Below are 13,446 nucleotides of genomic sequence, written 5' to 3' on the forward strand. Positions count from 1 at the left end.
AGTTAACTATTAAGTTGAGACAGCATGTTGTGCAGTGATTAGCATTAATGCCTCACAACACTGGCGTCATCATTTAAATTTTAACCAGGTGTGGAGCTTGCGTGTTCTCTTCGTGTTTGTGTGAGTTTCGTCCAGGTACCCATTTTTTTCTCACAATCCAAAAACATACTGTACTTGTAGGTTGATTGTCTTCTGACGAAAAATGTCAAGTATGTATATCCATGTGGAAGGGAATATGGTATATAAGCTCTACAAGAGCAGGGACTGGTGTGCATGACTGTAAAGTGTTGCATAAAATGTATTCACTTCACTATATGAAAAACTGTTAATAAATACGTAGTAATTATTACAGTAATGTTAGATTCTGTCCCTAGTTTGAAATATTTCTAGCATTAGTCGAAAATATTTGCTTAATTTAAATTGAATATGGCAAAACCATAAACTTTTTTTAATCTGCAATGTGTTTGTGTCACTTAATTTAGCCAGTCAGTTTGCTACAGCCATTGGGAAATTAATGTTATTGAAGTTAATAATACTGTAGGAACAAAAACAGGTCAGAATGACATGATATTAGCTGTTTTTGTATATATATTTTTTAAATCCAGACCCAATGCCAACACATTTGAGGGTGGTTTTGTCAAAACCAAAACACGATGATGAACTAGAACATGTCCACGCACATCTCTCATTTTCATATGTGTAAGCATCACTTGCTATCATCTCTCTACCGCAACATCACAGTATGTTCAGTACATGAATATAATTAACATTTTAATCCAAAATATGAATAATTAAAATTATTGTTACAGTTGTATTTATTTGATCAATATTACTCTTCTTATTCTTAACATATACAGTTACTACTCCAGCCAAAAGTTTTTGGTAATGATCAAAATCTTTTTTTAACCAGTTACTTCAGACAGTTATGCTTATTCTGCTGTAAAGTGCTCCAGTACCAGCGCAATTCTTTGGGATTGAACTGGTGGGATGTGACTAATCGGTTATATGTACAGTGAGAATAACTAACTTTCCAGTGGTTGAAGTCACTTTCTTTAGGTGGGGGTACAGGTACAATCCCCAATTTGTCTAGGCATATGCCTACATACACATCCTCTAAGTGAAGCATTTTAATGCTTGCAGAAATGCTACGTATTTGGTCTGCCAGGTCTCCAGAAAACACATAACCAGTTCCTGAGCAAAACAAAGGGTATCGTTCTCCTGAGAACAACTCTGGCGACATGTACCATTTACTTTGGTTATTCCGATTGGGTAAAAAATCTCTCATTAAATATCCTGTAAAGTATTTGGTTCTTGGTGGTTGATCAGGCTTCAGTAGGTTAGTTATTAAATATTCTGTGTTAACAAACATGTCACTGTCTGTCTTCATGACATATGGGACATGTGGACAGTATGTTGCTACCCAGTCCAAGCCCATCAAAGTCTTGAGAGTTAGGTTGTTGTAAGTGTCCATAAAATCCTGCTGTATGATATCATTATACTGCTGACTCTCATCCACAAGAGTCTGTTCTGTTTCATTAGTTAGATCAGAGTCCTTTCCCAGCAAAAATAATGTAAGTGTATGGACCTCAGGCAAAAGATCTTCTTTTCCCCAGGTTTGTCTTATAGCGTGACGAGCGTCTCGTTGCCCTGCTTGTATTGCTATAAGCAGAATCAGAAAAGGACTTTTCTTTTGACATTTATTAGGCTCATTAATAATGTATTTGTAGTGATGGATGTCCTGAGATTTTCCAAGGTTCTCCACCAGCACTGAATGATTTGTTTGACTAGTTTGAGAATAAACATGAAAAAACTTGCGTGCTTGAAGATTTTCTGTTACAACAAGTCTCCTTGGGAACCATTTATAATCATTTACAGTGAACAACATGAAGACCAGAAAAGCCAAAATAAAAAATCCGGATGCAATGACGTAGAACACTAAGCGCTTGGTTGTCAATTTAAACCTTGAAATACAGCAGTGACGTTTTCTTTGGAAAACCATTACGGCAAGGCTGAGTGCCACCGTGCAATTTCACAGTGATGCCGTTCAGATGCTTCAGATCTAGATGCACAATCTGAAAAAGATGAGAAAATGAACATTTAAAATCTTGATTTTGTTTTTCTCCTACACAAAGAATAGCAGAAACAATTGTTTCTCTTATCTGAAAACATTGTTGCAATTTTTGAATTTGCATGTGTGATGATTTTTGCCTCCTTACATATGGAACTTATTTTAAGGAGTTTAATGTGAAATCTGAAAGTATTTCACATGCACTATTAGTTTGAAAGACAACACTACACTGAATGTGCCACATAATGTTCCACATAATGTTCCACCACCGGACAACTCCACCAAAAGTTTACCAAATCCTCCCCATTCATAAACCCATATGTTAAGTATTTGCATAAGCTCATCTTATCAGAGCCTGCGCCCTGGCAAATGAAGTATGGTAAATAAAATACCCCCTAAAAATATTCCTTATTGCCTCATCTGCAGGGGGCAAATCACAATATACCCCTATATGTCAAAGGGAAATTTCCATCTTTATGGTTGAGACAAAATCCCAGTGGCTAAAAAATGGTTATACCAATGGAAAAAACACTCCACAGTTGACTGCAGCACGGGGGGTTCGAAATTGATCTGTCCGAGCGCTCTGGCGGGGTCCATCTGGTGGGGGTGCAGGCTGCTGGCAGTTAGCGCGGGGTGCGGGCAGGTCCTTGAGAGACACCGCTGGGTCTCTGACATCTTGGAACTGCTGTGGCTGGGAGTCTGCACAAACACTGCTGAGTACTGGGCGCACTGGCGGATCCGGGGGGGGGGGGGGGGGGCGATTGAGGCGATCGCCCCCTAGCAGACAGAGCAGCACAGACCCCACTGTCATAGAACAGCGCTCCGCATCCCTCTCCATAGCATCCAGTAGCCGGCCATGTCACGCTGCTGCAGGCATGAGGGGGTGGAGATCCAGGGCCAGGCACTAGAGGGCAATAGAGTAGTAGCAGGTGTCCCCGGCTTTATCATGTGCAAGTGATGAGGAACGCCCATTTTCCCGAGGACCAGCCCCCACCAGGAAGAAGTACCGTGGTAGTATGGAAGGGGAATATATCCATAACAAGTTACATTACAGGAGAGCACATGTTCCTAATATTTCAGTGTGTGTAAATATATGTGGCTGCATGTATATATCTGTGTGTGTGTTTGCTTAGGTCCATCCATGTATATATGTGGCTGTGTGTGTGCATATGTGGCTGTATGTATGTGGCTATCTGTGTATGTGCATATGTGGCTGTATGTCTATATGTGGCTGTCTGTGTGTGAATATGTGGCTGCATGTATATATGTGGCTGTGTGTGTGTGCATATGTGGCTGTATGTATATATGTGGCTATCTGTGTGTGTGCATATGTGGCTGTATGTATATATGTGGCTGAGTGTGTGCATATGTGGCTATCTGTGTGCATATGTGGCTGTATGTATATATGTAGCTATCTGTGTGTGTGTGCATATGTGGCTGTATGTATATATGTGGCTGTGTGTGTGTGCATATGTGGCTGTATGTATATATGTGGCTATCTGTGTGTGTGTGCATATGTGGCTGTATGTATATATGTGGCTGTGTGTGTGTGCATATGTGGCTGCATGTATATATGTGGCTATCTGTGTGTGTGTGCATATGTGGCTGTATGTATATATGTGGCTGTGTGTGTGTGTGTGCGCATATGTGGCTGTATGTATATATGTGGCTATCTGTGTGTGTGTGCATATGTGGCTGTATGTATATATGTGGCTATCTGTGTGTGTGTGCATATGTGGCTGTATGTATATATGTGGCTATCTGTGTGTGTGCATATGTGGCTATCTGTGTGCATATGTGGCTGTATGTATATATGTGGCTATCTGTGTGTGTGCATATGTGGCTGTATGTATATATGTGGCTATCTGTGTGTGTGTGCATATGTGGCTGTATGTATATATGTGGCTGAGTGTGTGCATATGTGGCTATCTGTGTGCATATGTGGCTGTATGTATATATGTAGCTATCTGTGTGTGTGTGCATATGTGGCTGTATGTATATATGTGGCTGTGTGTGTGTGCATATGTGGCTGTATGTATATATGTGGCTATCTGTGTGTGTGTGCATATGTGGCTGTATGTATATATGTGGCTGTGTGTGTGTGCATATGTGGCTGCATGTATATATGTGGCTATCTGTGTGTGTGTGCATATGTGGCTGTATGTATATATGTGGCTGTGTGTGTGTGTGTGCGCATATGTGGCTGTATGTATATATGTGGCTATCTGTGTGTGTGTGCATATGTGGCTGTATGTATATATGTGGCTATCTGTGTGTGTGTGCATATGTGGCTGTATGTATATATGTGGCTATCTGTGTGTGTGCATATGTGGCTATCTGTGTGCATATGTGGCTGTATGTATATATGTGGCTATCTGTGTGTGTGCATATGTGGCTGTATGTATATATGTGGCTATCTGTGTGTGTGTGCATATGTGGCTGTATGTATATATGTGGCTGTGTGTGTGTGCATATGTGGCTGTATGTATATATGTGGCTATCTGTGTGTGTGTGCATATGTGGCTGTATGTATATATGTGGCTGTGTGTGTGTGCATATGTGGCTGTATGTATATATGTGGCTATCTGTGTGTGTGTGCATATGTGGCTGTATGTATATATGTGGCTGTGTGTGTGTGTGTGCGCATATGTGGCTGTATGTATATATGTGGCTATCTGTGTGTGTGTGTGTGCATATGTGGCTGTATGTATATCATACTTGCCGACATTCAGCTCCCTCCTTCCGGGAGGGAGCTGAATGCCTGCATTCTGTGGGGGGCGTGGCCGGGCTATGATGCCGTTTTGATGCCATCATCGTGGCCCCGCCCCCTCTTCACAATGCCAGAAAAAAGGCATTGTAAAGCAGGGGGCGTAGCCACGATGACGCGATTCAGCGTGAATCGCGTCATCGAGCCCCCCGGCAGCGGGGTTTTTTACTAGTAGTCTGGGGGGGGGGGGTAGGCGGCAGCCGGGAGGCCTACCTGACTTTCCGGGTGGTCGGGAGCGGCACCCAGTATTCGGGAGGCTCCCGACCAAATCGGGAGGGTAGGCAAGCCTGATGTATATATGTGGCTGTGTGTGTGCATATGTGGCTGTATGTATATATGTGGCAATCTGTGTGTGTGTGTGCATATGTGGCTGTATGTATATATGTGTGCTATCTGTGTGTGTGCATATGTGGATATCTGTGTGCATATGTGGCTGTATGTATATATGTGGCTGTGTGTGTGTGTGTGCGCATATGTGGCTGTATGTATATATATGGCTATCTGTGTGTGTGTGCATATGTGGCTGTATGTATATATGTGGCTATCTGTGTGTGTGCATATGTGGCTATCTGTGTGCATATGTGGCTGTATGTATATATGTGGCTATCTGTGTGTGTGCATATGTGGCTGTATGTATATATGTGGCTATCTGTGTGTGTGTGCATATGTGGCTGCATGTATATATGTGGCTGTGTGTGTGCATATGTGGCTGTATGTATATATGTGGCTATCTGTGTATGTGTGCATATGTGGCTGCATGTATATATGTGGCTCTATGTATATATGTGGTTATCTGTGTGTGTGCATTTGTGGCTATCCGTGTGCATATGTGGCTGTATGTATATATGTGGCTATCTGTGGGTGTGTGCATATGTGGCTGTATGTACATATGTGGCTATCTGTGTGCATATGTGGCTGTATGTATATATGTGACTGTGTGTGTGGCTGTGGCTATCTGTGTGTGTGTGCATATGTGGCTGTATGTATATATGTGGCTATGTGTGTGTGCGCATATGTGGCTGTATGTACATAGCCATATATATATATATATATATATATATATATCTGTGTGTGTGTGCATATGTGGCTGAATGTATATATGTGGCTGTGTGTGTGCATATGTGGCTGTATATATATATATATATATATGTGGCTATCTGTGTATGTATATATGTTGCTGTATGTGTGTGTGCATATATGTGGCTATCTGTTTGTGCATATGTGTATGTATGTATATATGTGGCTGTATGTGTGTATATATGTGGCTATCTGTGTGTATGTATATATGTGGCTGCATGTATATATGTGGATATCTGTGTGTGCATATGTGGCTGTATGTATATATGTGGCTATCTGTGTGTGTGTATATGTGGCTGTATGTATATATGTGGCTGTGTGTGCATATGTGGCTGTATGTATATATGTGGCGATCTATGTGTGCATATGCTAAGTGCAGAAACTCAGTCACAGGTCCATCTTTCCTCCTTGCAGCACACATTATTGGCTGGCAAGGTATTAATTGGAGGGGTAAGAGTCGGTGCTAAATGGTAAACCGCCTCCCCCCCCCCTCCAAAAGAAGAGTCTATATCCGCCACTGGCTGGGCATCGCCATCTTGGATCTGGTCACATGTCAGGAAAGAGTCAATCCAGTCCGCATGTGTCACAATGGGCTCTGACAGCCAATCCTGCACAAGCCTCAGGTACTTAAGGGCTTCCTGGGAGTCCTTAGGTTGCCAGTGCAACGTCTTACACAGCTAGTCTGTGTGCTAGTTCTCTGTGCTCCCTTGTCTCATTTGTATCCAGTGTGCAATATCCAGTTGCAGAAATTCATTGTGCCTCTGCCAGCTGGTCAGCCATCTCAGTTCCGGTATCTTAACCACTACTGCGCTACATTACAGAGTCTCCCCTCACCAGTGACCTTAGTCAGCACTGATACTTGGTTCCTGTACCCCAGCGTCTCCAGGAGTCGTGCTCAGAATACCCAATGGGGGTCTGGTTTCACCCTTACCCTGGATCACCACCCTTCGCATCATCCTGCAATTGCTGAAACATTCATGAACAAATAACCCTTACGTCCAGCTTCATTCCAATATCAGGAAACTGCTCGCAAGGACTTCCCTGCACTCAGTCCGGGTCCACTTCCCATTCTCGACGTGACATTGGCATTATAATTTGCTATCCAATTCAATCAATATTAATTAAAATAGAATTAATACAGTTCTCATAAGTTGAAAAGCATCTGCTTCTGTGAAAAGGAGGCTTTGGGCCTGATTCAGAGCTGGACGCTCTGACCAGAGCGCTCGCTCTGAATCAATGCCCTCCTCCCTAAAAATTGAGTGGCCTCTTGCACGCTCGCATAGCAGTGGGTTACCACCCACAGCTTATGCGAGCGTCCATGATGATGGTCGCGATGGTCAAGACCATCGCGACCATCGGGCTTGCGACGAGACCCTGCGGTAGGGTCTCGGTGACCGCAAGCCCTGGAGTGATTTTGGCTCTATCAGAGCCAAAATCACTCCCACTGACATCACTAGTGATGTCAGTGGGGCCGGACCCAGACGGTAGGCGTTCCCATCGTCTGAATGACCCCCTATGTCCTTAATAATTGTGTTGTAATAAATAAAACTACAAGCTGCTATTCAACAGTCGTTCATAATATTGTGTGATGCAGTGGATGCATGTAATTTACAAAGTCAAGTAATTATATTAAAACATATAGTTATATAATGAACAATCCCCATATACATTAGAACATCAATTCTGAGATAACAGATAATAGGAATATTAATTATGTGAGTATCCGCTTGAAATTGTCCAAATCATATGAAATGTGTAAAATTTAGCATCTGCCTAGTATACTGTCCCATTCGTTAAAACACAGTCGATTGTAGTGGGGAACTAATTTACATAAAAGCAGCAAATCTTCAACTACTGACAGCGATAAGTTCCAATTCGAATGAGATCGTACTACCCAGGGGTTATTCTAGGGAGGTGGATGGAGGCACAAGCCAAGGGTGATGGAGGGGGTGCACTAGATGTGAAGCCGGATCACAATCTCTAGTGGAATTCAGTATTTTATTTTTCTGTAAAATTGGAGTAGGGTGGTGGGACATTTAGCAGCATATACTGATCACCTCCCAGGTTGCAAGGCCCTCTAATCCATTTTGATGGCCCTTCCTCCTCACAGCCCTAGCAGGACCTGTTTCTTCAATGCTGCAGCATGAGGAGAATCAGATAAGAACACCAACATGTAAGTTAGGTTATAGAGAGAATGGGTATAGCTTATGGAAGGTAAAATTATGAATACAGGGGTAATACTTTAATTGGGTTATTTACGATGAAGATTAATGTTCCTGAATAGAATTCATTGATGAAATTGGTGTTAATAATGGGGATTTTGAAGGTAATGATTGTAAAATGGTTAATTATATTAAATATACTGAATGAGTTACTACTATGACGCTAAAGTAGATAATGGTTTTGAGGAGGGGTTAATTATTGATGAGGGAATAATATTTTGAGGGAATGATGCTCTATAATAGATATGGTGGTCACAACTATGCTACTCAGTGATATTCTCTGTATTATATGGTAGTCACTGGGATGCATGCACTGATGGACTCTGCATAATATGGCTGTCATTGATGGTCTCTGTATTATATGGTAGTCACTTATGCTCTTTGTATTATAAGGTGGTTAATGTGATGTCCTCTTCATTACAAGGTGGTCACTGTGTGTTCTCTGCATTATATGGTAAACAGTGCGATTTTCTATGTATTATATGGCAGTCACTAAAATGTTCTCTACATTGTATTGTGGTCACTGTGATGCTCTGCAGTAGTTGAGGTAGTGTACTACAGGCAGAAATACTTACTTTGAGTCTGGAGACCATATAGTCTTCATTTAAAAGTGAAGACAAAAGAGATCCACAGAATAAATGCAACAGGCACTGTCACCTTAATGTAGCGAGATTACAAGTAGGTTTTGCCCCCACATTACAATAATTTTACAATACAGGTTGAGTCTCCCATATCCAAAATGCTTGGGACCAGGGGTATTTTGGATAATGGAATATTCCGTATTTTGGAATATTTTCATACCATAATGCGATATCTTGGGAATGGGACCCAAATATAAACACAGAATGCATTTATGTTTTATATACACCTTATACACACAGCCTGCAGGTAATTTTATACAATATTTTAAATAATTTTGTGCATCAAAAAAAGTTTGTGTACATACATGAAATTTATGTTTCATATACACCTTATACACAGCTTGAAGGTAATTTTATAATATATTTTTAATAACTTTGTGCCTTCAACAAAGTTTCTGTACATTAAACCATCAGAAAGAAAAAGTTTCACTATCTCAGTCACGCTAAAAATATTCCGTATTTTGGAATATTCCGGATTTCGTAATATTGGATATGGGATACTCAACCTGTATTGACATTTTATTCAAGCAAGCCAAGAGTGATACTATCTACAGCGGGTGCCCAGCTAAGTGTTTTCCCCAGGTAACAGAAAGCCTAGTTTCTACCCTGAAATTAACAGTCATCTGTTTTAAAGTTTCTTTATCGAAATTATAAAACAGGTACATAATAATGATCAAATAACATATCTTTGCAATTATTAGCCAGTAAAGTGGTTAATTGTCTTATTCAAGAACATATCAAAGAACTGTTGGTATATGACCTAATAGATGTTTCATAGCTTCTTCCAAAGAGGGTGTCTATTTTCAAGTCTTACCAAAATTACACTTTTTATTACAATTCTTATGACTTGGCATATCTTATGGTATAACTTTGACTAAAAAATGTATCAGTTCTTTAAGAGTTTATAACTGTTATACCCCTTTTACACCGGAGCTAAAACCCGGGTTTTTGAAGGGTTAACCCGGGCAGCTCCCTGGTGTAAAAGGGAAGAGGGTTGGATCGCCGGGTCGAGTGACCCGGCAATCCAACCCAGGTAACTAGCAGGGTTTAACACGGGCATAGCCCGTGAAACCCTGCTATGGGAACAGCGCACTCCGGGTCACGAAGACCTGGAGTGCGCTGCTAGCCGGCTGATTGGCCCGGCTTCAGTGGCGCTTGGAGATGACGTCATCTCCAAGCGTCCACTTTCACTCCGCAAAAGCCGGGTCTATGCAGACCCGACTGCGGTGTGAGCAGCGCTGACTCGGGAATATCCCGAGTCAGCGCCGGCAAAATTCCGGGTCTGATCCGGATAGGAACTTTGTTCCAACTCCGGGTCAGACCCGGAATTTAGGTGTAAAAGGGGTATTAGAGAACTGCCTTCTTGGAAATGTTAGATTAAACCACAGGTTCTCAAACTCGGTCCTCAGGACCCCAAAAAGTGCATGTTTTCCAGGTCTCCTCACAGAATCACAAGTGAAATAATTAGCTCCACCAGTGGAACTTTCAAAATGTGTCAGTGAGTAATGAATACACCTGTGCACCTGCTGGGGGAGCTGGAGAACATGAACTGTGTGGGGTGTTGAGGACCGAGTTTGAGAATCACTGGGTTAAACAATATTGGTTAATAAAAATGTGAATAAGATCATTTTAATTTGGTACAAACTTGCTTCCATGCTTTGCAAATCGGATATATTAAAGTATTCCCTATTACATTTTCTTGTAGTCAGTATTTAGTAGGGCTGCTAGATGTATATCTGGGCTAAAAACTTGTTCAAATATATATGAAGTGAAATTATTTGTTTTATTGATCCAATCAATGGCATATCTATAATTGGCAGCTAATTTATAATCCAAAATATTTTTGACATTTATGCCGCCCCATTCTTTCCCCTTAGTCACAGGTAGCTGCAATGAAAACATAGCTATTCTAGGTCATTTACTAGACCAACTACATTTTTGGAATGCATCATTGAGAATCTTAATTTCTTTTCTTGTTATCAATAAGGGTAACATTTGCCACACAAACAACATTTTTAAGAAGATTACATTGGCCTAGGAAACAGGTGGATTTAGGAGTCAGGCTGCTCCTAGGCAGGGCATAGCTAGGGTGGTGCGGCTGGTGCCACCACACAGAGCGAGACTGTCCCGAGGGCGGAGCCGGCTGCCTACCACAATCTGACATGACACATGCAAGCAGCCTTGCCCCTGCAATTCATTCCACCTCCTCAAGAGTATCGGGTCAGGAGCCACAGTATATACATGTCGCCAGCCATAAAACAATCGCGGACCAGCGGCCAATCAAAAACAAGCGGTGGCCTTTCAAATCATGTAGACATAGAAGCACAAAACTAGAACACAATTTCCATAGGACAAATTGTGAGGTTACAACTAAACCAGAGTTTGATGAGTACCAGGCAATGAGAAGGGCTCATTGGCACATAATTTATCACCAGGAGAGACCCTTTTCACAAAGGAAATGGTGAGCCTCATTTATTGTATGTACTTTAAGGGAAATGACTACCTTACACATTTGTCTGGAGGAAGGAATAGCCTCAAATGTCAAACATGCAACTAATGAGACGGCTCACAACACACACAAAGGGCCAGATTAAAGGCAGGGTGACCGGGGCCAAAGCCCCACGGACCCCACACAGACCCACCAATTACCAAGAACAAGTGCTTAGCAGTAGCTTTTCCCAAATGGGGCTTACCTGGGCACTGCTTCTGAATGCATAGTGCATAAAGAGTGGCTCCAGAGTCCCTTTAGTGTTGTGTGACATCTGAGACACTTAAGGGACTCAGAGGTCACTCTGTATGTGCTATGCAATTATAAGCAGGGGCAGCTTCATCCAGAAGCCAGGAAATTACCGTATATACTCGAGTATAAGCCAAGTTTTTCAGCACATTTTTTGTGCTGAAAAAGCACCCCCTCGGCTTATACTCGAGTCATACCCGCATGGTACGCTGCTGAGTAGCGTACCATGCGGGCCGCGGTGCAGACTGTGTCACTGTGACACAGCCTGCACCGCGTGTGTAGCGCTGACCGGACGGAGTTCGGTCAGCACTACACACTGCTAAACACACAGCCGCCGGAGCCGGCAGCTATGTGTTTGGTGTAATCAGCAGCCGCTGAGAGTCTGTCAGACTCTCAGCGGCTACTGCTGCTCCCACTGCGGGAGCCATCTTCCGGCTCCCGCAGTGGGTAATGGGAGAGACGTCGTCATGACGACGTCTCTCCCATTATGCAAAGCGGCGGAGGAGCCTGTAGCAGCGTCGGGACCAGGAGCGGGGTTACAGGTAAGTGTTTTTTTTTTTTTACATTTCTTTCTACTGGGGGGGGTACTACCAGGGGGGGATATCGCTACTGGGGGCACTACCAGAGGGGGGGATTAATAATGGGGGAACTACCAGGGGGGGATGTTGCTACTGGGGGCACTACCAGGGGGGATGTTGCTACTGGGGGCACTACCAGGGGGGGTTAATATTGGGGGCACTACCAGGGAGGGATATTGCTACTGGGGGCACTACCAGGGGGGGGATTAATATTGGGGGCACTACCAGGGGGGATGTTGCTACTGGGGGCACTACCAGGGGGGGTATTAATACTGGGGGCACTACCAGGGGGGGATATTGCTACTGGGGGCACTACCAGGGGGGTATTACTACTGGGGGCACTACCAGGGGGGGATATTACTACTGGGGGCACTACCAGGGGGGGATATTACTACTGGGGGCACTACCAGGGGGGGATATTACTACTGGGGGCACTACCAGGGGGGGATATTACTACTGGGGGCACTACCAGGGGGGGATTACTACTGGGGGCACTACCAGGGGGGGATTACTACTGGGGACAGTACCAGAGGGGGGATTACTACCAGTAGCTGCTGCATTTCCCACCCTAGGCTTATACTCGAGTCAATAAGTTTTCCCAGTTTTTTGTGGTAAAATTAGGTACCTCGGCTTATATTCGGGTCGACTTATACTCGAGTATATACGGTAACAGGAGTCCTCCACAAAAGGTAAGTAGTAAGTACTTGGAACTTGGCACAGTTTGGCATACTAAGGCAACTTGTGTATCATACTGGGGCACTTTGTGGCATGTTTATAATGGGGGCACTGTGTGGCACAATGTAATTTTTAATTCACCATACATGTAGAGTTGAATTAAGGTTTTGGTCGGCCTGGAGCACCAGGTCCAGTGCTACTCTGCTAGTGTTGGGCGACTTTTTTGTGTTGATTAATTTGATGTGTGACACTTGTATTTTTGTGTGCACCTGATCTGTATATGAAGTAGAACTTGGAATGAAAAATTTTGTGGCCGCTACATTGTAGCACTTCATATACAACTTTAAGTACTAGTTCGCACACGAATATACTGTATGAGTCACCCATTTGTTTTATTATTCCCTTTTGTTAACTTAAGCCTTAACCTAGAAATAAGCACACTGACACATGTATATGGAATTAAAAGAGGTCACAGCCAGAATTTATTGATATAATTGAAATTCTAGAATAGGTGGCAAGAAGAAAGCAGTGCTCCGAGGCCACAGCCCGATGGATACTAATACTAAATAATAGGGGCGGATTCCTGCCCTGCACAGCCTGACCTGTGGCAGTACCATCCTCCCCTAATTGGCACAGCCTTTGCTCCTCCCTTGGAACAGAGACCAGGTCCCCTTCAGGCGG

At 43.0% G+C, this 13,446-nt stretch overlaps 1 protein-coding gene across 3 annotated transcripts in view; it reads right to left on the reverse strand.

The window, feature by feature from the left end:
* Positions 1–736: 736 nt before the first annotated feature.
* LOC148480752 (beta-1,3-galactosyltransferase 2-like) overlaps positions 737–13,446 on the reverse strand; it is a 101,946-nt gene continuing 89,236 nt past the window's right edge. For all 3 annotated transcript variants that reach the window (XM_088453897.1, XM_088453895.1, XM_088453896.1), the window contains exon 2: positions 737–2,072. In XM_088453897.1, coding sequence (XP_088310023.1) covers positions 911–1,999 — 1,089 coding nt within the window. In that variant the 5' untranslated portion in view covers positions 2,000–2,072 and the 3' untranslated portion in view covers positions 737–910. The remainder of the gene's footprint in view (positions 2,073–13,446) is intronic.

Source organism: Taudactylus pleione, unplaced genomic scaffold (assembly GCF_031769625.1).
Source record: "Taudactylus pleione unplaced genomic scaffold, aTauple2 ptg000602l, whole genome shotgun sequence".
NCBI classification, from domain to species: domain Eukaryota; kingdom Metazoa; phylum Chordata; class Amphibia; order Anura; family Myobatrachidae; genus Taudactylus; species Taudactylus pleione.